The sequence below is a fragment of the Triturus cristatus genome, chromosome 6 (genome assembly GCF_964204655.1).
Source record: "Triturus cristatus chromosome 6, aTriCri1.1, whole genome shotgun sequence".
Lineage (NCBI taxonomy): Eukaryota > Metazoa > Chordata > Amphibia > Caudata > Salamandridae > Triturus > Triturus cristatus.
Genome location: NC_140589.1, coordinates 741902754 through 741929125, shown reverse-complemented (window position 1 = coordinate 741929125; position 26372 = coordinate 741902754). Strand labels below are relative to the sequence as shown.

General features: G+C 47.8%; 1 protein-coding gene across 1 annotated transcript; it reads left to right on the top strand.

The window, feature by feature from the left end:
* GJA1 (gap junction protein alpha 1) lies at positions 1-25498 on the top strand. Its single transcript, XM_085611275.1, has 2 exons — positions 1-153; positions 20447-25498. The coding sequence occupies exon 2, from the start codon at positions 20463-20465 to the stop codon at positions 21609-21611; it is 1149 nt and encodes a 382-aa protein (XP_085467401.1). The 5' UTR covers positions 1-153; positions 20447-20462; the 3' UTR covers positions 21612-25498.
* The last annotated feature ends 874 nt before the right edge of the window (positions 25499-26372 follow it).

Genomic DNA, 26372 nt, shown 5'->3' with positions numbered 1-26372 from the left:
CAGAGTGCGCTCCAAGGAAATAAACTTTCAGCGGCTTTAGAACTTCTCCGAGCAGGAGGAGGGAGGAAGGCGCACACAAGGCGGACCTTTAAAGCGCACAGAGGCAGCTCCGCAGTAGAGCGCCTGCCCCCGGTGCCACCGTTGGCCGGCAAGGTAGGTTTCACGCCTTTTATCCCCAGTGGCAAAACTTTCTTGAACTTTTCTGTGAGTGGCTCTCCACTGTTGGCGCGGGTGCCACATCAGCTGAGAGCCGTGCCCTCCCTGCGGTGCCGGCCACCTGCCTCAGCCTTTGAGTGGCGTTGTGTTTGAGGTGAGACGTGGAAGTGAGACTCCCGGCAGCGGTGAGGACCTGTCGGAATCTAGGGCTGTCCAGGACTGCCGGATACTACTTGGAAAAATAAGCGGAAAAACTGAGGCAGTGGGTGCCGCTCTGACAATGTTTCTTCGAGTGAGGAATATTCCAATGAAGGTGGCCTCTGGCAACATCAGTCGAGTTTCATTCAGCGTGCGAGAGGTTCATCGAAATTCAGTGTGTGCCACTTTAAAATGGACTGTCTAGGCACTGTCGCTCCGTGTTTTTTAGGGAAGTTTGGTCAGGATATAGAAGGCATATCTCATCCTATTGCAGCTGAGCGAACACCCGCACTTTCACTTCGCCACCATTTTATTGACATTTCTTAGAGATAGCTCAGAGTATTGTGCACTAGCTGCAAATGTATGTGTATGTGTGTGACCTACAACTCACATGTTTTTATCTCAACCAGCTGACTCGTCCTCTCACCTTTAAAGGTCAACGCAATTTACACTCACCGTTATGATGCTTCATAATAATAAACGCCCCCTCAATATATGGTGCGAGCACGGCTGCCACTTAACCCCTTAGGTGACTTCACCATCATGGCTAAGTGAACTCTAAAGGGTCAGTCAGCTTCTTGGGAGGATGAGAAAATTCAGGGAGGGTGAGGTAGCACCACAGTGGGCGAAGTGCTACCAGTGGAGGTATTTGGGGACCCCTCACTTGACGGGTCAATGAGGTGATGGAAGGAGGGCGAGGAAGTACAATTTAAGTCCATGGGACGCCTCTCTCGGTGGGTCAGTGACGTACGTGGCTCCAAGGAGGGTGAGGTAGCCCATTCAGGTCCACGGGACACCTGCCTTGTTGGGCAATTGAGGTAGCCCCGTGGAGGGTGAGGTGGTCCATTAAAAGATATGTGGCGTCTAGCTTCTTGGCAGGGGTCCAGCCTAGCACATTACACACCAAAGTGCCAACAGCCTGCTGCAAACAGCTTTGCTCTCCTGTCAGTCCATGTCAGTAACGCCACCCCCACCCCCGTCCATTATATAACAGCTTGATGAGATGAGGTCTTTTACACAATAGCCACGTTTATCTTAACGCGTGAATTTCAGTTGGCCCCGGAACCAGTACAATGAGATACCGGAGCTGTGAGTGTACAAAGTGCGCGGTGCTCGTGTAACTATGCCGGTTTTTTTTTTATATCCAGTAACTCTCCGTGTAAAAAAAAGTTTCGGTGTATTTCTGAGGTGTTCCGAATTTCAGCAGGGAGGGTGGTGGGTGATTTATTACTACTGTGCCAGGGCCACACGGTTTGTGCAATTGGAGCTGCATGGATTCTTAACTAAGGTGTCTGACTTTCACACTACGAAAACGTACGCATCAGACCGCGTGCCCCAACAGCATGGGCTGTTTTTTTTCCTTCATATGTAGGCATCGCCGCCTATAGCGCCTCAGCCGGCGCCTTGTCTCAACCCCTGTGACTTAAACTCACAACCGTTCTGTGGACCCGGGGCCCTCCTCACAGCACTCGAGGCAGGGCATTACATGCTGCTGCGCTTCCGCCCAGCTCGCGCACGGGAGGTGGCATTGTATAATGTGTGCTCCTCTGCATACCGAGCACTATGACAGTCCACATCTGCCGGCGAGTGAGTTCTACTCGGGAGTGCTTTAACCCCCAATGGAGACACTGAGAACCAGTGTTGTTTCCAACACAGCATTGTAGTTCCGTAATTTTGTAAATGACTTAACAAAATGATACCGTCTCAGTCGCCCCCTGAAGCATGAAGGTCTGAACTGGCCCTGCCCGCATCTGCGAAATGAGCAGCGAATGTTTAACTCCTGGAGTCAAAGGCATGGCTGTTCTGTCACCTGACACACCGGCACGATGATGCGGGGCTACATGGATTCAGGCGGATTTAGCGGAAACAAGAGTCCGGGACCTGACTTTGTAAACCTAGAACCTGAGCGCAGATGGTAGAGATAACATAGTAGGAAGCCTGGTTCATCAGAACCACAGGAGAGTGTGCGACACGCTCCATCTGACAGAAACATGACCTCCGCCGGACAGACACCAGTCAATGCGCAACGAATTTTCCAACCCAGTCGCACACCTCAGTATAGCGGAAGGAGCTATGTCTCTTATGCCTTCACCAAGAATGTGGAATAACCCTCATCGGGACACTCCGCTTGGAGACAATTATGTATACTCAGAAACCTTCTTATCTAAAGAGATAGTCATCAGTTCCTCACTTCCGCCGATAGGGACATGAATTACATGGACATGCAGGCGCCCAAGGCACTATATTAGACACGCGAGTGGACAGATAGAGAGAGAGAGACAGACAAACAACATTCAACAAGTTGTCACTAGATTTACACATGGGAACTGCGGCACAGCCCAATACTAATTTAGGAAAGAGTATTTTACACAATATATCAATAAAATGTTGATGTAAGAAGCAGTTATTGTTATAATGTGTACAATGGATCGATCCTCGCATTTTTCATGTGCTGTCATTAAGCTGCGTAATGGTTAATGTGACGTCTATTGGAATTTCCATTGATTCACTGGATCGGATATTGACCAATCAACGACTCTTAGTCACGCTTTTGTCCAGTTGCATTGGATGGGATATTGGCCAATCAATGACAATATCCCCTCTTTGGTCCAGTGATTGTTGATGTGGAAAGAGGTTCCGGTATAGTGGTTAGGGCTGCGATTCGGAGTCAGTCCGTTTTGGGTCAGAGCCCTGCTTTCCCCTTGACTCATGGTATGACACCCCAAACAAGTCTAGTCTCGCACTCCTCACATACGTCAAGGTTATTGCCTGCTGATGTGACTGCTCGCTGCTGTGGCGTAATTCAAATTGATGCGAGCCCACTCCTGCAGAAGGTGTTTTTAATTTAGGGTTGTGTGTGTACTGCGTGTGTGTGGGGGGGGGGGGGGGAGGCAGCGGGTGCGACTACCACGTCAGTCACAGATATTCATAACCCCAAGACTCAATGCGGACCCCCTGAAGTGTGTCCACCCTTTGTACCGAGGGGGCTTCAGGGGCCTGGGATTCGCCCCTGGTTCGCTGTCTTTGCTGGTGGGAAGCACTTTCCTTTCTCGAGCCATACTCCACTTAAGGCTAGGAAAGTTACTCGCTGTCTGTGCATTTTTGGTTATTAGGTCACAGAAAGATAGCTCAGTGTGTCAATGTGCCTGATGCAAGCTGGAGTCTGCAGCTGTACGTTTACGCCTTGATGGGCCACTCAACTGTTCAGTTTGTGGAACGTCTGTAATGAGTATGTAATGAGTATCAGAAGTGAATGACAGTAATCCCAGACGGTTACAACGCTTGTGGCAGGTGGCACTTTATAGAAAATACACAACTTTGTACAGTTCACGGCTCATTCTGTGGCTAGCCTAGGTGCACCCCACCTTCCACTCACGTTCACACCCCTAGAACTGCTACTAGTGCATGCAGCTGTCGCGACAAGGGCTAGTCTGTCGTGCCTTCTGTCCAGTGGCCCGAGGGTTGTTCTGAGCAGGTATTGGCTCCGTGGAGCACCGTCGTCCACACAGCGCCAGTGTCCCGCGCACTCTGGGCTGAAAGCAAATGTTATCAAATATTGCGCTGTTTGGTCTAAGAGTAGATGGTTGTGCGTATGCCTTTCGTTGGATGGCGCGTAGAAAACCTAGAATGTGCCCAGGGTGCGGGCACTGTGTTTCGAGACGTTCAGGCGTGACCGTCCAAGACACTGTGAGCGTCTCAAGGTTTACTCCATCCAGAGACCACCAGAGGGCGCCCAAACTCCCAGTAAATATGCAATCGCTGCAGAAATCTGCTATACAATTCATCCTACTGTAGTCATTAAAATAAGTACTGGTGAGTTGGGCAATTGTAGTTACCTGTCACAAACCCTGCAGAAGCCTGGTCCGATTAGCGTCTTTCAGGCCTACAGACCATCCCATAAATGAATTATCATCATAACCAGGACCACTGCATATATGATACAGGGAAAGACCAAATTATGTGGCAGGATGGACTAAACCATGAGGCAAAAAAAGGCAAATTATGTGGGATAATGCATCACTTTTTGTGTCAGTATTAACTCGCCTTTTTCGAATTTTTACACATGTTAACACTATCTGGGCAAATGTTTAACCTCATCACTACCAGTCTGCCCACCCAAATACAGCAAAAAGCAACAGAAAGGTGACCATTCAAATTTTGTGAAGGGCCTCCTACTGCATGGCAACACATCGACGCGTTTTAGTAACTTTTGATCCATTCGACCGAGGAACATTTTTTAGTGTGTTAAAATCTGCAGATTATGCATCCCATGATGGATTATGTGGCAAATGCGGCAAATCTATAATGATGTGGAGAAAAATGTATAATTCCAATAGCTCAGATCAGTACATTGGTGTACAGTTGCTACCTAATTGGGAGGCCAGTTGGGCCCAAACAGTTGCCTGCATTAGGGCCAGAGACACCCTTGCTCTGCCACTGTGCATTAGGAGGGCTTCAAACAGGCCAGGCTGCCCCCAACTAAAGACTGCAAAATAGTTGCTCTTGAGCTAATCTCCTGGGATTTCAGGATCAGCATGTACTTTATTTCCCGGAAATCTTCATATAAGCACGCCCCTTAAGGTGCTTTTCGATTTGCAGTGTATTCTTTTTTTTTTAATAACATATTTTCTGAAAGAATAACGCCATGTTCCACGTGACAGTCAAATGAGATTCATTCACTCCAGGTGTCCAGTGAGTTATGCACAAATCAATAACACACACATAGCTTTTCAAAGGCAGCATGGATTAAAACATGTATGGCCATGTCTCCCATGGATGCCACATGTTCTCTGTCATTTGATCACAATAATGCGCACAAAGGGGCTTATTTACATATTAAAAGTGACGCACCGGCGGCGCAAAGGTTATTGCGAGCTTTGCCTCCCGCGGCACTGGGTGTGCAGTTATGCTATGGAATGGGTATTTAAATGGCACTCACTACCCCTGCTTTAGCACTCTGCGCATGGGTAGCACGGCTACCCCGTGTGAGCCCAGCATTGTAATTTCGTCATGCATGAGGGTTACTGATTGTCATGCTGTTTTCAGGCCATGTCATGCATTTTTCTGTTTTTATCTCATGCAAACGTATTGTGCAATTCCTTATAACTGGAGGTTGATGCTGTGTGTTTGGAGTTATGGGTGGCAATTCACTCCTTTAGGAACTCGGACATTGTATTGACGTTTATATAGCGCCTTCTATCCCTAACCGTATTCACGTGCTTTGCGGACGGGTAGTAAGCTACTCCATGGAATATTTACATTAAAGATGGTTGCCATGGACATTGGGTTGCAGTTTGTAATGCTTTTTGTTAACCCATCTGTCTCAATCCCTGCACAGGAGCAGGTAAGACATTGCCTCTGTAGAGGCCTTCCATAACCAGAGGCTGAAAGGCCTGCAGCAGGAAGTGTCAGTCACGTGACTGTAAGCAGGTTCCGTCTCTGAGCACATGTCCATCAGGGGGAGGGGCCGGCCTGTGAGCTCTGTGGAACCTGTACCAAGGAGCGGTGCAGTGAAAAATGCCCTCTTGGTAACCATGTGTTCTGCCCCTCCTAATGATGGAGGGAGAACCCGGGCCTAGGGTATGCTCGGGTGCGTTTTACTCTTGCCCGGATTGTTGGTTGGCTCGCACCACAACTGGTGCTTAAAAGGCATTCCAGGACCTCACAGTTTCTGGTTTGCAGTGGAGTTTAGTGATTGGCTTTCAGCTGCTAACTACTCCTCCCACCTGACCATAAAATGCATCCCCACTCTTAGGGGACATTCCAAGCTTCCATTCCATTTCATTCCGTTCCGTTCAATTCCATCCTTGTAGCCTCCCTCCCCACACACAGCATTTCCAAGACAGGACCCACAAACATAGTACAATGCACAGCCCCCTCCCCTTCCTCAAACACCCTCTACTCACCCGTCCACACAGCTGCGCACCAGTAGTGTCGCAAATAGGTCACGGGCTGTCCTGCAAGCATGGAGAATGGCTCTTTTAAATGTTGTTGTGGTGGTAAAACACATCAATAATCCGGGGTTATAGGCCCCTCTGGGCTCTGGTGCCACTGCACAATGGTAGCTTCCCTTGCTACCCACTGCAATAGGACTCACAGCTATCCTACAAACAAAGCCACCCCTTGCCCCATAAAGCCTGCCCACACCAGCACAATCCTCCGCTGTTGCTCATGTCGCCCATCTTCTCACACGTGACACTCAAGAGAAAGACAAACCCATGAACGCAGCACGCATGCAGGGCTTTAAATGGGCAGGTGCTATCAGGTACTCAGTACCTGCACTTCTTTAATATGGAAGGGATAGTTACCGCACTTCTCAGCACTGCTCCAATGCTTTCAGTGGGAGAGTACCGCACTTCTCAGCAGCAGGCAGGTACTCTGTGCTAAGGAGCGCCTGCACTTCAACATTTCATTTCAAGCACTACACGAATGTATGCGGGGCGACAGACAACTCCCTCAACATCTGTTGAAACACAACCGACTGTGAACACCCCACTCACCCCGTGGCCGCAACGCACAGTCCCCTGCCCACGCCAGGCCTAGTTCACCCCACATTGTCCACTCCCTCACACATTACAAATTAAGTGGAAGCGGGGGTAGAGATAGCATTGGTAGGAAGGGCTGCTTGGAGACATTGCAAATCGCTGACTCAAGCGAAGAGAAGATTTATTCTACATAGGAGACTGGAGCAAGCATGTTTTTCAGTCTCACGTGCTGAACACTTTCCGCGCTCTTCTCTTAGATATTTTGCCACAGACTGTGTAAACGAAATGTTTGAGTTTGCAAAAGAAATGGAAACAAAAGCCCAGCTTCGAATGCGCCATGCAAGAACCTCACTAGAAGAAAATGATTCAGCCCCAAGAGAGGAAACTGAGTTTCTGTGCTAAGTACGGAATAGGAAGGAAGACTTCGCGCCGATTGATAGCCGAGCCACTCAGCGGGGTAGGTTTTGTACTATCTTGTGCATAACAGCAGCAGGCCTCGCGGCGCGAGCTGCCTCTTATCATAGGATATGACAGCAAGGAGCAGCCCGAGAACGTCAGCAGAAGGCGCGTCACCCACAAGTGTTCAGAATTAGCGGCGCGCGCTTCGCCGCACTTAGGGTCGCAGGTTCGAATCGCTGCATAGTCAATTCGTCCTCACAGGATTCTCGTGCCATGGCTTAAACGGGGCTGGAAGGGCTGTTACCAGTGTAAGGCAAGAATAGGAGCCCGCCTAGGGAACCACCAGGGTCAGTCAAGGATAGAAAATTGAGCTACGCACCAAAATAAAAATGGCCCCCATAGATGAATCAGATAGGAACAGAATGTGCCCACGTTCAGAAAATCGGATAGTTTTGTATTTGTAAAGACAAGCTGCATAGGGGCTTTGCAAGGTATGGGAGACTGCACGCATTTGTGCTTGCTGCACGAAATGTGGTAACATCAGAGAAATCAACAGTAAAATACATCCCAGCAGGCCATAAAACAGGCCCACACGCAACCAAAAGAACAGCCCATACACTGAGTTATCCGATTAGCCCTCCTGGCGCTGCCAGATTGTCTGGAGGCCAGTCCAAACCCGGAAGACGCCATCTTGCATTTACAAATAGCATATCCGGGCCAATGTTGAAGAAAATGGCAAGATACCACATCTCATGGTGAAATACAGATGCTATCCTGTGGGCAGACACTGGCCAGCTCTGAGCCTGCCCTGCTATCGTTTCAGCACCTCTCAGAAAGGAGTACGTGGTGTGGGGCATGGCTTTTCCACTCAATTTTCCTCTGTGGTCATCAAGCGAATGTCAATGAAGGTGGCCCTGGAAACAGGCCACGCGTTTTCTGTTGCTGTGCTCTGCTTCTCAGGGGTGTAGTGTAGCCAATGCAGTGCTGTGGAGCCCCACCCTTCGGTGTCCCCCATTCAGCCTCAGGACTATGAGTATTTGTGACAGATGGGAGTCTTAGGAGTCCTTCAACACATTCTGAACGGGGCTCCATTATATTCTTCTTCGGCCACTGCTGCTACCTACAAGCAAACTTCCAAGATGGCAGCAGCCCCCGCCCACCCACTCTGGCACAGCTAAACAACAACAACGCTCTTTCAGCTTCTGACACATCTTCTCATTGTCCTGTCAGTTGAGCATGTGAAAGGAAAAACATTAATTATTTAAAAAAAAAGATTTAACAAGAACTTCACTGAACTGCTTTTGATTTATGTGTTGATCAGAGTTATGATATTATTGCCCTGCCCTGCTTGCTTCTCATCCATGGCTTCCAGCGGTTGGCTGGCCCTTCTGTTATGCATACTTGTAAAGCTCGCTATCACCCGCAAGGGTGCGCTGGTGCTGGGCAGGCGTGTGTCCCGAGCCCTGCCTGTCGAGGGTGGGTTACTTGAAAAGCCAGGTCTCCAGCTCCTCGCGGAATTCAAGAAAAGCGGAGGAGCATAGAGTGGGAGGCCCTTCCGCAGTTTAGGAGCAATTTAAGAGAACGCCTGTCCTCTTGATCTGCTTCTATGTATGTGTGGGGTGTGCGAGGAGACGTCTTACGTCTGGTGGAAGGAGGTGTGTGGGGCCTTCCAACGCAATCCACGGTTCTAGGCAATAACACCTTATTGAAACAATGATATGCTACAGAGAACAAACAGTACATTAACTGTCTAGACAACACACAAAACACTCCCTCCCAACTCGAGCAACAACACCCCATCTGCTATGTGTCAGGAGACTGTACTGCAGCATGTAGGCGCAAGCTGAAGCTGTGTGTATTCACATATTCATTAAGGGGTGCCCTAAGTCTGAGTTAACGGTTTCAAGTGCTTGTTCCCCAGGCTGTGTGGCTTCAGAAATGAATGTCAGTCACAGGTCATTTCATAAAGCTGTTCAGCAATCACTGGCTCATTTTGTCTTGTTTGGATGGTGCCTATGGGGTGACGCTGAAAGGGTTTGAGTGTAAGTTTTGCTAAAATTGAAAACTTACATCACACTATCTACACTTTGTGACAAGTCAAAAAGCGGGTATGATTGGAGACTCTACAATGGAAATGTAGTAAAAATTGATGAGCCACGTCCCACGTTGCTCTCTATGTGAACGGGTTTTAAAAAGTAATCAGTTCGTTGAAATGTCCTGCAATGTAATGTGTCGGTCGCATATGGGGTCAGACATTTCTGGGTGCCTGGGCTGAGAAGAGGCACAACTAGCTTTAGAACCCCACACACTGTCTCAACCAGTCACTATGCAATGGGCTTTGCCAAACAAGAGGTCAAGGCGCATTCAAATTGAGAATGAGGCAGTGTGCACAGGGGCAGAGTGGATTGGCATCAGGGGCATAACGCAGCCCCTGCAGCCCCTGTGACACAGGAGGGTCCCCAACTATTCATGGGGCCCTTAACCCTTTAAAGGGCCCCAAGCAACCTGATTCCAATGAATATCTGTGGCATAGGGGACACTGGGGCCCGTCATCACATTCTGCAGGGTGGCCCAATCGTTTTGCATTACTCTAGTGATTGGCATGCACGCACTATGAGTCCTATCTGAGGGAAAAGTCCCAGGGTTCATTGATAGAAAGTCTAGGACTGTCTCAGTGAGACTTCTTCACACGTTTCCTCTACCTCGAATGGTACAGTCCTTGTGACTCGGAGTGCGTCAGTCTTTCTATGAAGAGTGGTCAATAAACAACTGACGCAAGCAGAAGCTGCTGGAAGCTTCTGCAGCCTTCACGAGGAGAACTTGCCCCGGCCCTTTAAATGAGCACAAATACTGGCAGCATTAAAGAGCTTGACAGTACCAGGCCATTCGGAGCCCTGGCACAGCCTGCCCATGTGCACAAAGAGCTTCTCTCTTGGCTTCGTCCGCCCCTGGCAGGGCGCGAGGTTCTCAGGAAGGCTGCCCAATCACTAAGCCATCCGTTTCTAAGGCAGAAAGAGGGCACGGAACACTGGCTTCCCAACAAGCCCCTCGTGTTTAAAGGGCCGCCATTATACCAGCCGCCCGACCTCTCCTGGCCCGCTTTCCGCTTCAGCAGTCATCACAACCTGTGACCCGCTGAAGGCGCAAACACAGCAGATTCCGCCAAGCTCCGCCGGGCACTCCGTGGCCTCGCTCTCTTCTGGGAAGTTCTTGGATCAATTTGGCAGACTCCAACTACGGAGTCATTGGACTGGAAGTGGAAAACCACCCTAGGTGAATACACACGAGTTTACCCTAAGCACAACAATTAGAACATGGGGTCGTAGTAAGGATGCACTGGGCCCTGGTTCAAGGAAGGAAAATGGCTCCTCTAACTGCAGGTGACGCAGTAAAATCAAACAACTATTGGGATTCAATCGGCCCCTCAGGGTCCCGCCTCCCGGTGCCACTGCACCTGCTGCACCAATGGTAGATACGCCGCTGCTGCTGTGCATTTTAACCCGCTCCAACCATGCATCTGGCATTCATTGTACCATTTACTGCTTATTGCACCCTCTTGGTGTATTTTTGCAAATGTTCCAGCCTGGAAGACTGTTCTTTAGGGAAAAGAAGGATAAAGGACAATTATCTTAGTGCAGGGGGGGGGCCCTCGGCTGCAATGGAACCTGTCTCAGCGTTCTGCTGCCACCTGCCTTCAAAAAGGCCATCAAATTGACACTCTGTAAGTATACATTTTGGAACATCCGCCAACACTTTGGCCACCTCTGGTGTATTGCAAAATATGTGGAGTTTCCCCTCAAACTCCCATATGTCACGGATATAGTCAGGAGGCCTGTTTTATGTCCCCGGACCACCCCCACCTCCTCGTTTATGGACTGGTCCAGATCCTCTGCTCACTGACAGGTCCAGGAAACGCTATTGATGACACCTGGCTCCCAACCCTAGCATTTGGGTGCTATGGCCATATCTAAGTGCTTTGACTCGATTATTACGCAACATGTGAGCACTATGTAAAACATGGAAATAAATAAATACTTTTTCACTGCTGGCTCTCCAGTGCTTCAACATTGCTGACTTATTTCGGTCACACCAGTTGGGCATGGTCAAGTGTCTAGCTCAGAACCTAGACAACGGTACAGTGAAGATGCAAGAGGCCAATTAATTGAGTGGTCGGCAAACAATGCGCCGACTACTCAGTTACGGCACTATACAGTTCCCCTATCGTAACATAATGTAACATAGCACACCATACTGTAACTTAGCAGTTTCAGTGTTAATTAGCTAGGAAACCACTCCTACCAGGGTTCCGACTCTGTTATATGGCATAATTCATAATGATGGGACCCCATCCTGCAGCAGGGGGTTCGCGTCCCATACCTAGCAGAAATTCATTGGCTTTAGCTTGAGTGGCGTGCCCCTTGAAGGCTAGGCCCCCCTCTCCCCTGCAGCACTGCAGAGGCCTGCATTACACCCCTGCGTAGGGAATACAGCGGTCTGGGGTTGCTTTAAATAGCACTGCTGTTTTGTTAGGTCATTCACAAACATCACAAAAAAGGGGTCGCATTAGACACAGTGGCCCGAGGGGCATGTGCAACTGTTTTCTGCACCTGTGGGGCATTTTAGTATTACAGAAGGGGCCATAGATGCTTCTGCGGCCTGTAATACGGACAGCGCCGGGACACATACAGTGCTCCGCTTGGAGCCATCTTAAGAGGGCATTCCCTTTCTGGCATGGGGGCATGGGGGCATGGCTCCAGGCAAATGAGGGAAACACTCTGCCTCTGCTTTGGAGTGCAGAGAATATAGGCACAGAGACAAAGAGGCCATCAGGAGGTGCATTAATGCGTGCCCCAAAGATGGTGAAGAGGGGGTCCGCTGAACAACTCCCGGCAGGCAGATGCAGGCCCTCACTCACCTGCAGAAGGAGTGAAAGGGCGACCGACTGATTGAAGCAGCCAATCCTTCTTTCGCTGTGCATGGGGCTTATGCCGGCACTTCAACAGGAGAACAGGGAACGCCCTACAGGCTGGTGCAGCGAGTGATTGCACCTGCCTTCTGAGGGATATCTTGGGGGGCTCAATGGGACCCTCTTTGCCCCTCCAGAGGGCTGTTCTCTGGGGGGGGGGAGCACTGACTGTGTCTCACCTTTTTGGAGCGCACACTCAGGGTGCCTCTTGACGTCCTCTTTGCCTCTGTGCCTGCGTCCATAATACACAAGGGGATTTACCTATGCCAGGAGCTCCTTTCAGCCCCAATACCCTCCTCCCCTCCGCTGGGGCAACAAGCCTAGGGTGCAGCTGAGCTCCTGCTGTGCTGCTCGCAGGAGGCTGATCCATCACCGTTTCATGGTTAATTAACTCAATTTTTCACTAGAGAAGTGTATGTGTGAGTGACAGAATATGCAGTAATTCAAATACTCGCCCTGCATTCTTGTAAACACCAGGACATCTATTTAGAAAGAGGAAAAAGCCTCTGCGGATTGTTTTTTGGGCAGCGCATTGTGTGCCCGGGCAGTGAGAAAGAATGAATGCGCCCTGTATAGTAACTATGGTGCGTTTCTGCTTTCTCTATTTGACGCAGCCCAGCACAGCAAGTTGTGTTGCTGCGTTGCACTTCATCAAATATTGATAAATATGGCCTAGAGTGTTTCCCTTATTGGCATCCAGCCACACCCTCATGCAGGGGTGTAACACAGGCCCCCCGCAACCCCGGGGGGGGCCCAACCTCCAGGGGGCCCCTCAGCACCGCACTTCAGCTGGAGAGCTCCAGATTGAGTTCGGAGGGGGCCCCTCCATGTACCCTGCAGGGGGCCCCCTCAAGTTTCGTTACACCACTGCCCTCATGCAAACGAGGCAACGTATGTGCACCAGCACTTTCCATATCACTGAAGGAGCTGCTCAACCCTCGGCAGCCCTTTCGGTAGTACTACAGCGCCCAGGAGGCACCAAAAACTCCCACCCTGGGGCACTGTATGTAACACAGCCCCAGATGTAAATGACACCACAAAATCCCACTGTACAACCTGGCCAGGACGAACAGAGAAGCTGCTCCGGCCTCAGTACAAGTCCCAAACATGAACAAGAAGATCAGGTTGCACTGCGGGAGTTCCCTATATGTGCACACACATATCTGAAGTGCTTTAAGTGGGCCGGGTCTCACCGGTGCTGAGCACCGGAAGTTTTTTAAACAGGGGCTCGAAACGGGTCTCTATCGTGCTCTGTTTTGTGCCCTCGCACAGGCGATCCATTTTTTCTGGACTGCAGTGACAGCAGGCACATGATGTGCGGTGCTCACACTGCTCACTTCCACTAGTGGAGAAGTTACAGCATGACGTCATGCCAGGTGAGCGTTGTGGGGTGAAGGGAAATCCTTTAACGAGAGTAATTTTCTCACTAGCTATAGTTGCTGCTTATTTTTCTTATGTCACTAACAACCATTGACAAAGCCAATAGTAATGACTTGTTGTAGGTATGAGGTTACTTGTTGTACCATATAACTGGATGCAATGACAGAAACAGCAAAATACAAGTCGGGCGGCACACTATGCTAAATACAGATTTTAAGCGTGTGTGTTTTAAGCCACGCCCTTAATTACATTGACCACGCCCCTTTGAGAGACCCCCCCCAGTTTTTTCATCCCACTTAAAGCCCTGCATGCCTGTAAAGCACGCTGATAAACCGTGTAATTCTGCATAGGCTATATGTCATGAGGGTCTGTTATGAACAGGAAGATCCTAGTTTACAAGTAAAATAACTTGAGAGTAACCAGGAGGGTTGCTTGGCTACTCTCGGGAGCCACGCTCATCTACTAGGCAGTGGGTCACCGTCTTTGTTTAATTGTCTCTCTCTTTGCTGGCGCTGCTGTGGCGAGTCTTGCCTCATGGCTTCTAAAACTCGCAGACGAGCCTGAAATATCTCTATAAATACAGGCAGAACAGCCCTTCACAGACCCCTGCGTATTCCCTGCTTGTCGCGGAAATGGTTGCCCTGGAAAGCATTGTCTTAGAAATGATAAACAGTCGGTGCCTGTTTTTGTGTGGTTTTTTTTCTCTCAATTTTTAACAGCGTTGGATTTAGCAGAGATGCCCTTGCGACGCTGCTGCTTTGGACTTCTGTGAGACATACGCACCGTTCATTTCACAATCGTGCACAGAGGCAGTGCGGCCTCTGGTCGTAAAACACGCTGTTCTGTTAGTGTTGTTAAGTGGGCCTGGTTATAGCACCCAGTCGACGTCAGACGTCGAGAAAGAGCTTGCTTTTGAAATTCCACATCCTAAAGCAATAATATTCCGGTATGTACATCTTCTATGTTTAATGACCCCAGATGCGAGCACGGCTGTGCCGCACGGGCAACCCTTACAGGACTCTATTGGCTAAGCTGCCTTTCTGCATACACTTCCTAGTCACAGCCGGGCCCTAGTGAAAAAATATTGTGACGTTTTCGAAGTGCCCCAAAGGATGGCGCACGTGGGCAATGTGGGGCGGAGAAGAGGAAACTGGAGAAGTTATTACTCCTGTGAAACACATCAGGATGCCAAAAAGAGCACAGACCACTCAGCAGGAAATACTCGACAAAACTGCAATGTTTACAAATGTACTGAACGTGAGGTAAACAACTATGCATATTTTGGACTTCATCAATTTATGGCAAGAATATGGAGCCAGTGGTAAATGTTCACTAAATGAGAATCCAGACTCAGAGCTGCATAAGTGGCATAAATACAAAACAAACTCAACCCTTGGACCTGTATCCCGTGAGAGCTTCGCGCGTGATGGAAGGATGATACAAGGATCCCTGTGTGCCTGTCAATGCTTCCACATCCTAGTGTGGTGTTAGTGTCTCTGGACCCAGTAGGCGTCTTCCTGGGCCCTATATCTATCCTTGTCTATCTGAAAAATGAGCATGTCCATGAGTCTCATCTCGTGTTCCCTGAATCAACCCATGTGTCTCTGTGCCTTTTTTGTCTCACATCAGTGCTTAATTTAAGCAGGTGGTTGCTAGTGGGGCCCCCCGGCTCTCATTTTTTGGGTACCGCCACTTATTTTTGTTCATCAGACTTCCACCCCGAGCAAGAGAGAGAAAAACACCAAAAAGGGAAAGAAAGACAGAAAAACAGTGACAAAGGGAGAAAGCAGGGATGAAAAAGAACCCTTAAAAGTGAGATAAAGCGACAGTGTGTGGCGGTGAATGAGAGAGGCATGAGGTGGAATCAAGACCAGGTAGGAATTCGACACCTCGATATTCGTAGTTCCTTTCGTGGGCCTTGGATCCAAACTTTATGCCCTAGCACTTATTGTTTTACAAATTAAGCACTGACTCACATTTAATTGCTCTTTGTGCTGTCCAGTAGCTTCTGGCTCCCAACTCTGTCCCCTTGCCTCCCCATGTCTTTTTGCGTCACTTCATATTTCTCAGTATCTTTCAATGTGTCTCCCTGTGTCTTAGTGTTCTTCCCACGGTTTCCCTGTGAAAGAGTATCCCCTCTCTCCCTGTGTTGTTGTCTCTCCAGACCTGGATATTTCCATGTCTCTTTCTCCACATCTCTCTCTCTCTGATTGTCCCCTTGTGTCTCCCAATGTCTCTACCTCTGTGTCCAAGTCTCCCTGAGTTTTCCAGTGTCTTTGTCTCACCCCTGCTCTTTGTGTCAGGATTTTCCAGTATCTCCAAGTGATTCCCAGCATTTTTCAGTGTTTTCCTGATACTCAGTATCTGACCCTATTCTCTCCCTTTTTCTCCCCATATATTTTGAGTCTTCTGGTGTCTTTTTATGATGCTCTGTTTCAGTATCTTCAGTTTATCCATTCCTAGAGGTCCTTGCCTCCCTGCACTTTCTAATGACTGTGTCTTCCTATTTCCACATCGCTCACTATATTCCTGTATTTAAGCCTGACCCTCTTTCTCTACCAGTGTCACTCTGTGTCCAAATCTTGTGTTGTCAATGGCCGGGATCAGAGGGGCAAGACATAGCTATACTTTTTTGATTTGTGAAAAACTCTTCCCCTACGTTTTAGGTCTCGCCTGACCCAGCGCATGCGCTGGTCTGGCGAGACATTTTGTGAGGGTTCCAAAAAGTCCTACCAGGCCAGCCTAGACCTACAGTGCATGTGCGCGGGCGCGCGCGTCGCGCTTTACCGCGATTTCTTTCACTTTCGCGGCCGCACGTTTGATCGCGATCACTTTCGCGGCCGCACGGCCGCTTTTGATGTTCTCCGTGAGGCTTCAATAGATTGCAGCAGTTAAAACAAGCATTGGCATAGCCAATATGTCTCGTTTTGGGACCTTATAAGTGTTTAGTTATGCAACTGTTGCATGGTTAAACACTTATAAGGTCCCAAAGGCGAGACCTATTGGCTATGCCAATGCTTGTTGTTAATAGACAGCTGGCTGTCCCAGGACGGTTAATTTCGCTTGTTTAAATGCTTCAGTTGAAGTGTCATTCAGCGAGTCTCCTGTGCTGTGAACCCAAAGCCAGGCAGACAGCTAAACAAGCCTTCCTGATAGGGTGCCTGCTTGCCTTAAAGAATTGCAAATGTGCACCACAAGTTAGGGCCTCATTACGATATCGGTCGGAAAGGCTCCAAACGGCACTCAGATTTTCCTAACCCGTGTCGGAACCCATGTTTTTCACCGACTCGGAAACATTTCCGACTGACCGATTACGATGGAAGGTAACCGTTCGGTCTTTCCGACTCGGTTCTGACTGGCATTCAGAGACTCCGTGTCGGTCAGAGCCAAATCGTACCAGTCTATGGGCTGCGTTTCCGACCGACGTAATATGCTGTCGGATTCGGACAGCCTTTCTGAATTGGTCTGTCTGACACGAAACGGCTGTCAGAAACTGACTTTGGGGACCCGTTGCAGGTCCCCCTTCACCCGAAGGACTCTGGTTGTGGCCCGTAGTGGTACCCATGGGTCCCCTCTTTCCAACCATCCACATTGTGGCAGGCACCATGGAGTGCCTGCGATAGGGTGCAAGGTTTTCCGCAACCACCCCATTTTTCAATGGGAGCCTGTGTTGTTGGTCGGAACACAGGCTCCCATTGAAGTGAATGGGAGTCCAATAGAACGGCCTTCGGAAGCATCGTGATTGGTCCGTCGGACTCATCAAACCCGAGTCCATTGGAATCGATTCCGACAAGGAGTCGGTCGGAATGCGTTCCAACTGACATCATAATGAGGCCTTTAATCTGCAAATGTAAATGTAAATGTAAATGTAAATGTATGTGTCTTGTAAAGCGCACTGCTGCCCTGAGGCGTCGTGGCGCTGTAGACCGCTGGGGAACCCGTCCTGGCTATCCCTGTGAGATGGTCCCTCCAGGGAATCTCCAAGGTGAAACCAGGCATCCCCGTGTAAAGGGTAATGTAAAAAAATTAGATTATGTACAGTGTGGGTATTACTAAAATCTATATTTTGAAAGCACCATTTTTTTCTTGAACCATTTTGCACATTTTATTGGATGTCTAGTTTATACTGCGTCTAATGCAAGTTTAAAATAATGACTTACATATTCAGAGTGCTTTCTGTCACAGGCTGTCACCTCGCATCACTAAAATTACACAAGTCACTATTCTTCACTGCAACAACCAGGAATTTATTCTGTGGCTCTCTGATTACAGACACAGACCTCTGCAGTGCATTAACTAATAGAGGTTTCATAATGCACAATAGTGCATTTCCCACTGAGTAACAAGCTATTTAGTTTTTTTTTCATTTAAGCTGCACGTTATTTTATATGTAGCTACCTAACACTGAAAGACCCCAAAAAACGTCCTGAATAATTTGTCTTTTAGCCACACCTTTGACCCCACCCCCACAGTCGCTAACCCCATCCCAATGCATGCAGCATCACGGTTTCCATGCTTTTTTAAATGCACTTTGATCGGATCCCGACTGGATTACGCAAACACACTTTTCTTGGGTCTACCAAAATATCTTTTGACCCGTTTGCAAGTGGTGCAGAACTCGGCTGCCCGTGCTATTTACGGGCTCCCGAGAAGAGTAGGTGCAACGGCTTTACTGAATTCTTTACACTGGCTGCCGATCGCTAAAAGAATTCTTTTTAAGTGCCTGACTTTTGCCTTCAAGGCTTTACAATGATCTGGCCCTAAGTACATAAGGAAACGTCTCTCCCGATATGTACCTAGCAGGTCTCTGAGATCATCCTTTCTATCCAAAATGATAGTCCCGGCTATCAGGCGTGCAAGGATGGGAGGCCGATCGTTCCGCTACCTAGCCCCGAAGGAGTGGAATGAACTACCACTTTCTCTTAGACAGGCTCCCAATCTCCTTGCTTTTAGAAAAGAGCTTAAAACGTGGCTTTTTACTAAATAAATATTTCCACTACTAAATTTGATCCTTTTCTTCTGTCTGTTTTCTTTAGCTGTTATGTCTTGTTTTGTCTGCCAATATTCTTCATTAAAGCGCCGGGATGCTCCTTGGAGTAGCCGAGCGCTATAGAAGAAATAAATTAACATAACATAACATAACTTAGTGTCACCTAGTGTCTCGCTTTTTTACCCCATGTCCTTCTTTGTTATCATGTGTCTTCCAGTGTCTCCCTATGTTTCCCTGTGTCACCCAATGTCCATATATTTCAATGTATCCAGAGCCCAAGTGCCTCTCAGGAGCCACACCAGTTTTGATGCAGAGAAAACTGTGCAATAAATTCTCTCTCACACACTATAGTCCCATAGACTTGACAAGTAAGTGGGTTTATACACACACCTTAAATGTAATACAAATCAACGATTCTCAGTCTTAAGACCTTAACCCCTTGAGTGCCCCGCCCTTTCCCCGCCCTGTGCCGGCCCTTTCATTAGCGGGCGGGGTTCATGACGAGATAGTCTCGTCATGGGCACAGCGCAACCGCGGCCCATGACGAGACCATCTCGTCATGGGCACTCAAGAGGTTAAAATTTGGAACTCCTTGCTACTGAAAGTTAGAACCCAACACAAAAGGGGCAATTCACAAAGGCATGCATGAGTACATTAAGTAGTACCCCAGAAGTAATGCCTTTTACTCCAGGAGTACTAGTTCACATAATAAGAAATGGTTTTTACTTCAGAAGTACTAGTTCATATACTCAGAAATGCCTTGTGCTCCAGGTGTACTACTTAACATACTAATCAATGCTGTTTGCTCCAGGAGTTCTTACTCACATACTTGTAAAGGTAGTTATCACCAAGCGTAGTATTCCACATACTCCTAAATGCCTTTTGCTTCAGGAGTAGTACTTCATATACTTAAAAATGAACACATAGCAGCTCAGTGTGAGGACAGTCATACGTCTGCAACTCATTATGGAATATTCACTGGAAAGGTTTAAAACAATTACACTTACATTTTTCAGAAAGAGAACACACCTGTTACTGTTAGAACATAGAGAACCATGGCCTGGTGAACCTTTCGTTGTGACTTAGGGCCTACTTACGAGTTTGGTGGTCTTCCTGCAGGACCGCCACTGCTACGGTCCTAGTAAGACCACCAAGCCCATGGTGAACCCGCCTGCCGGATGATGAGTTAAATCCAGGGCGGGCAGGCGGTGCGACAGCGGTGTCATAGCATCAGGTATGTTAGGCTTATAGGAGAGCCTAAACCACATACCGCCGCTGTCAGAGAGCCTGCTGCACGTATGTGCATGGTGTGGCATGCCCCATGTTGTGCATGCCACACAGTGCATGCATGAAGGTGCAATTGTAGGGGGACACAACATGTGCCCCCACACCCACCCCCCATAGGCAGATTTGTCTAGGGGTCCCTGTTAGGTCCCCCCTTACCTGCATTTCCACCACCCTTTTCATGGTGGGGTCCCCCCATGAAATGGGCGGTGGAGATGGAGGTCGTAATATGCTTGGCAGTGCCAGCATCGGCACCACCAGCATATTAAGCCACTTTCCACATCACCACCGCCGTGGCATCCTGGATCCTAGTAGAGGCGGCGGTCTTGTGGCTATCCCACCGCCACCGCGAGTACGGCAGTTCCAGCACCGCCATACTCATAAAAGGCCCATAGTAATGTACTAAGTACTATATGCTAATTCGAATGCTATAATTTTTGAAAAACTGAAACCAGTAAGTGAAAGATTTGTAAACACAAGGTCCCTATTCATTTGTCTTACGAATCATTCCTTCGCCTACTTATTTTTCCTGTTGCACTTTTAAATGTGCTAAATATTGACTATACCAAATCTTCATTGTTCTTATAGGCAGCATTTGGCAAGGATGGGTGACTGGAGTGCCTTGGGGAAGCTCCTTGACAAGGTTCAGGCCTACTCTACGGCTGGAGGGAAGGTATGGCTCTCTGTGCTCTTCATATTCCGCATCCTGCTCCTGGGTACCGCAGTGGAGTCCGCCTGGGGGGACGAGCAGTCCGCTTTCCGCTGCAACACTCAGCAACCCGGTTGTGAGAACGTTTGCTACGACAAGTCGTTCCCCATCTCCCATGTGCGGTTCTGGGTGCTGCAGATCATCTTCGTCTCGACGCCAACTCTGGCGTACCTGGCTCATGTCTTCTATTTGATGCGGAAGGAGGAGAAACTCAACAGGAAGGCTGAGGAACTCAAAATTATCCAGACCGATGGGGCTGATGTAGACCTTCCCCTTAAGCAGATTGAAATTAAGAAGTTCAAATATGGCCTGGAAGTGCATGGCAAGGTTAAGATGCGCGGGGGGCTGTTGCACACCTACATTGCAAGCATCTTTTTGAAATCTATATTCGAGGTGGGATTTTTACTCATCCAGTGGTACATTTATGGCTTTACTCTGAGTGCTATTTACACATGCGAAAGAGAACCCTGCCCACATAAAGTGGACTGCTTCCTCTCAAGGCCCACCGAGAAGACAATCTTCATCTGGTTCATGCTGGTGGTGTCTCTTGTATCCCTTGGCTTAAACATCATCGAACTGTTCTATGTCTGCTTCAAAAGTGTCAAGGATCGCATCAAAGGGAGGAGCGATCCCTACTCTGTTGCCAGTGCCGTGGTGAGCCCCGCCAAAGACTGTGGAACCCAAAAGTACACTTATTTCAATGGCTGCTCTTCACCCACCGCCCCTTTGTCTCCCATGTCCCCTCCAGGGTACAAGCTTGTCACCAGTGACAGGAATGCTTCTTCATGCCGCAATTACAACAAGCAGGCCAGTGAACAGAACTGGGCCAACTACAGCGCGGAGCAGAACAGATTGGGGCAAGCCGGCAGCACCATCTCTAACTCTCACGCTCAGCCCTTTGACTTTCCTGATGATGGTCAAAATACAAAAAAAATATCTCCTGGGCATGAGCTCCAGCCCATGGCCATCATTGACCACCGTCCACCAAGCCGAGCCAGCAGCCACGCCAGCAGTAGGCCTCGACCGGACGACCTGGAGATATAGACCCTCAGGCCTACAAGCTTAGCAGTGAAAAATACTGGGTCAGAGGACGCCTTGGTCTGGTCCAGTGAGTGTGGTACTGAACAGTCTCAGCAAGGAGACCCGTTGCAAAGACACTACAGAACTTTTGTTTGTGTTTTGGGAGGTACACATTTGTTTTGCAGTAACGAATCAAAGAGAGTAAACACTAAAATGACTTAAGACAAGACAATGCCCATCCCTCCCATTGTTGTAGAAATGCTGTAGAGCTGAGTGTGTGGGATTCTGGGCCTAGGGTGCTCGTGGAGAGTGTCCAGTATCACAAGATATTGAAAGAACTATTGTCAGGATGAAAGGCAGCAAACCACTTTCAAAAAGTAAGGGTACCAAACTACTTCCATATGTTGGGAAGTGATTAACTGCACACAGAGGGGCTCTCCGCTCCAGAGCCTAATGATACGGAAACCAGGCGAAAAGAGGAAATAGAGGCCTCCCATTTCAGTGTCTGGTGGAATTATAAAGCTGTGCGTGATATTAGGAAAGGGCTGTGATTACCTTCGGTTTTGTACATCCTGCATCTTAAGTATTTCTAGGAAAACATTATGACACGTGACACCAGCTCACGTGCTTTTCTCCACGATGACTCAAAGCTAGAATAAAGTGTCTCAATATTTCCCCGAAAGAAGCAACCGCCGCCATTTTGAGTGAGGACATGTCTGTACTCTTGTCTGTCAATTTCAAGCATGTTGTTTCTGAGCTGGTAGCATTCACCGTAGCCTTCTTTTCTACTCTAGCGTTCAAAGTTTTTAGTCGGATTTAAAATTTGAACAGTGTCCTGCAATGATGTAAGACTTCCATTGTACCACCAGTCTAGACCGAAGCGGGTTAATTAAACTGACAAGTTCTAGCAAAGAATAAGTCCTGTCCTTTTAAAATGAGATGTTGTGCATATACCATAGTAGGAGTGTAGTGTCAGTTTTGTACATTAAATATGACAATTACCGATCAACAAGCCTTGGCAGTTTACTAGACCATTAGGGGGTATGTCCAGCTTCTAGCCAGGTTCTCAAGCCAGTGCCATTACAGTTTAAAGTCTGATGCGAAAGTTTAGAAACTTTGGAGCATATTATCAAGAAATGGCGTTACAATTAACGCCGCTTTAGTGGCAGGAAACTGCCGCTAAAACGGCGATAATGGACTTGCTAATATGCGTTATAGAATTCCAATAGAAGCCCAGGTTAGATGTCCTGCACATCTAACCTGGGCTTCTATTGGGCCTATTAGCAAGCCCATTATCGCCGTTTTAGCGGCAGTTTCCTGCCGCTAAAACAGCGATAATTTTAACGAGGTTCCTGCTAATAAGCCCCTAAGTTCCTGTGCCTTTCTCATATCTGTCCAGAAAGTCAGAAGGGCAGAGACCTCTTGTTTCTCATAGATGACCCCACTAAACTGTTTCTGAACACGATGCGAAGAGGGAGACATGTCTGAAAGTTTCAATCTTGAATGAAGCATGGCATTTTGTAAGACCATTCTATCCTCAACTTGCAAAGAGATAATTTGGTTTCAAACAACTTGTCAATCCCTGGATAGCATACCTCCATTTAGAGGTGAAGGGGTTTGGGGTAACAACACAGCAGTGGATATGGCCTTGCTTTCACTGTATTACCCTTTTCCTAAGCACCCTTGAATATGGTGGCTCAAGGTCCACAGAAGATAAGAGACAGGGTGGGTGACTATGAAGCTGAGTGAAACCAGGGTACTTGGGTTCTAATTCAATTTAGCTGATCCGATCACATTTTTAGAACCCCTGGGAAAACCATAACTCCAGAGTTCTAAATTTCTTTGTCTGCCAAGAAATAGGGTGAAGATTAGTATTAAACAACATATTATAGAGCATTTATATGATCATTGGGAGGGGATGGTACCTTTAAAACATACAAGACACAGGAGTCTCTGAAATTCACAGCAATGCAGATTATTCTGGGACCAGATATCCTACACATTAGAACAAGGGAATCTTCTTGAATGAGAGAGCACTCTCTTGATGGCCTGAATCTGTGATGGGGACACGCCTTGATGGCCTTCAGATTGCCCTGTTACATGCATGGCTTGCATTATATTGATGGTTATATCCATTAGACGCATCAGTTGTGGAAGCAGCAAAGTGACATTATCCACGGTCCCCTGTGTGGAAAGACCACAGCCAGGGAGAAGCCTTCTAGTGCAGCCTTCAGCAAATAACTAAAAATAACTTTTTTATTGGGCCAGCGGTGGAGAAAAGCCACTTGCACAAGATGTACCAGCGAGGGTGTATTTTAATGACCTGAGTATAATTATGATCTTAAAATATTTAATGATTGGGAATGCTGATATCACCGTTTTTTTGTGGCACAGACTGGCTCAAAAGGGAGCCGGGATGAGACATCAAGCATCGCTCAATATTTCTGTTCTGAAAGCATCAGCCCTAAAGATTATAGTTTGCATCAAGTGGATAATCCTATAGATCTGGCAACTTTACCAGTTATAAACATTCCATTCTTGAGATTTGCACTTTTGAGTTCAGCATCTTTGAGCTATATTGAAATTCACTATGATTGCGTGTAACCATAATCTGTACTTTTCGATGTGTATGTGCCTTTAAAAAAATCTGGCTTTGCACTGTTGACATGTAGCAAAATCAGATTTTCCTTCAAGGTGAATTGGCTTTCTATGTGATGGTGGAATGCCAGCAACTACGCGTCCCTGCAATGACTTTGCCTCAATGCGTGCCATTGGATTCCATCTTTGACACCACACACTCTGATATCGATGATCTGATTTGAACACAGTCTTTCTGGACATCCTCTACATGAGAAGCCTTAAGAAGCATAAACTGCATACCCCCTGGTCACATGACGGCAGCCATTTTATCATGCTGGACTTCCATATTGGACGACTCCATATTGAGCAGAATGGCTGGATCAACGTACCGCTCAAGACAATGCATTGCAATGGCTCTCCAGTGACGCTGAACCTGTATGTAGCATGTGCAACTCACAGGGGGCAAGGACAGACATGCCACCTGTTTATTTTGCAATCTGTGACCGACCATAGTGTTTACTCGCTATTATTTAGCCAGGTAGGGAAGCCAATGTAAGACTGTGTTTTTTTGTATTTTTTAACGTGTTGTCAATGTGCCCAATGTGGGATATTGTTTCATAGTCAGATTATGGTTAGGGACTTTTTGTTTGGTTTTCTTTAAGTAGCAGTAATGCCATTCCTGGCGTCAGCGGCTTCTCTCTGGTAAGAAGTAATAAACTGATGCTTGTTCGATAGAGTTTTTAGTACTGTAAGCAGACTCACTTGGGTGATTACTGTGAGAAGTTTAGAAGAATTGCTTTTTTTGCTGGAATATTGATTGCGCTTCATGGGTGCAAGGGTTACTGATCGTGTAACTCGTTTGCGTGGGTGTTGTTGCGTGGGTGTTGTTCACTTTGTACTGTACATAAACCTGACTGCAAAAGAGAGGCGGGATGGCCTTTTCACAGTTAAATGTTTCTGGGGGACTTCAGCTGTGTTTATGTTTGCACTTAGAGTTTGTTTGGAATTCAAAATGAGGCTGACGGATTTTTTCTTCACATGCAATTAATTTATTTGAAACACAACATCTGTTGCCATTTTACAATTTCATCGCTGGTAAGGCGAGAGGACGCAAGGCGAAGGAGGTTGGTAAAATATGTTTCACCATAATGTCTCAGATGAACAGATGTCATCCTTACCTTAGACTCATGTGTCCGACATTCCACAGAAATCTGCTGAGTCTAACTTTGTTGCATGTCCACGGTCAGTGTCCATCAAATTCTGGTCTTTTCTGAGTGTTTGTTTGTCAATGCAGAGTGTTTGTTAGTCAATAAAGTTTTACTTTAGTATAACGATTTGCTTTCCGTTATTTGGTGAATATGGGGGCAGATTTACAAGCCCCTTACGCCACTTTTGCGTCACTTTTAACATGGGAAAAGTGAAGCAAAAATGGCGCAAGGGGCTTGTAAATATACCCTATGGTTGTTTGCATTGTTATTAGGCTATTTCTTCATCGTTTTCCGTGTTGCAATACAGTATGCACAAATGTCAAGTAGATTAGAAATCCACTTCAAACAGTTTGCATATTTCAAACCTCAGCAGGGCTACGCGGTGCCTATTTTACAGATTTTTACTTGGATATCATAACTTCAAAATCTCCTGGTGCACAGCAAAGCCTTAAGGATTCTGGGGAACAGGGCCTGTTCACAATAAATCTTTCCTGACTGCGACGGGCTGCCGAAGAACCAATGAGGGCTTGGTGGAGAGGTGTGGTTCACTGGTTAGAGGCGGCAGACCCGTAAGCAGAGAATTGGCCAGGGACCAGGGTTCAATTCCCGACGCGGCAGGGTCGTGGACCAGGGTCAAAAACGGACTCGATAATTCTCGCCTCGGTACCTACTCTAACCAGGAACACACTCGGCAACTCTGGGCATTAAGCTTGCCTCATCTCTACAACGGCCCCCCACAGACGCTGGGGATGCCTGGTTTCACCTTGGAGATACCCAGAAAGGGACCATCTCACAGGGATAGCCAGGACGGGTTCCCCAGCGGTCTATAGCGCCGGGACACCTCCTCGTGAGGTAGCTGTTCGCGCTTTACAAATATCAGTATTGTGCGCGGAACCCCTCCCCGTCCACGCGACCGCACGTGCACCTAGGCGGAGCTCACGTCAGGTTAGCGCCGCTGCCTCTTGAACAGAAACATCTGAACAACCCGGGGCGAGGT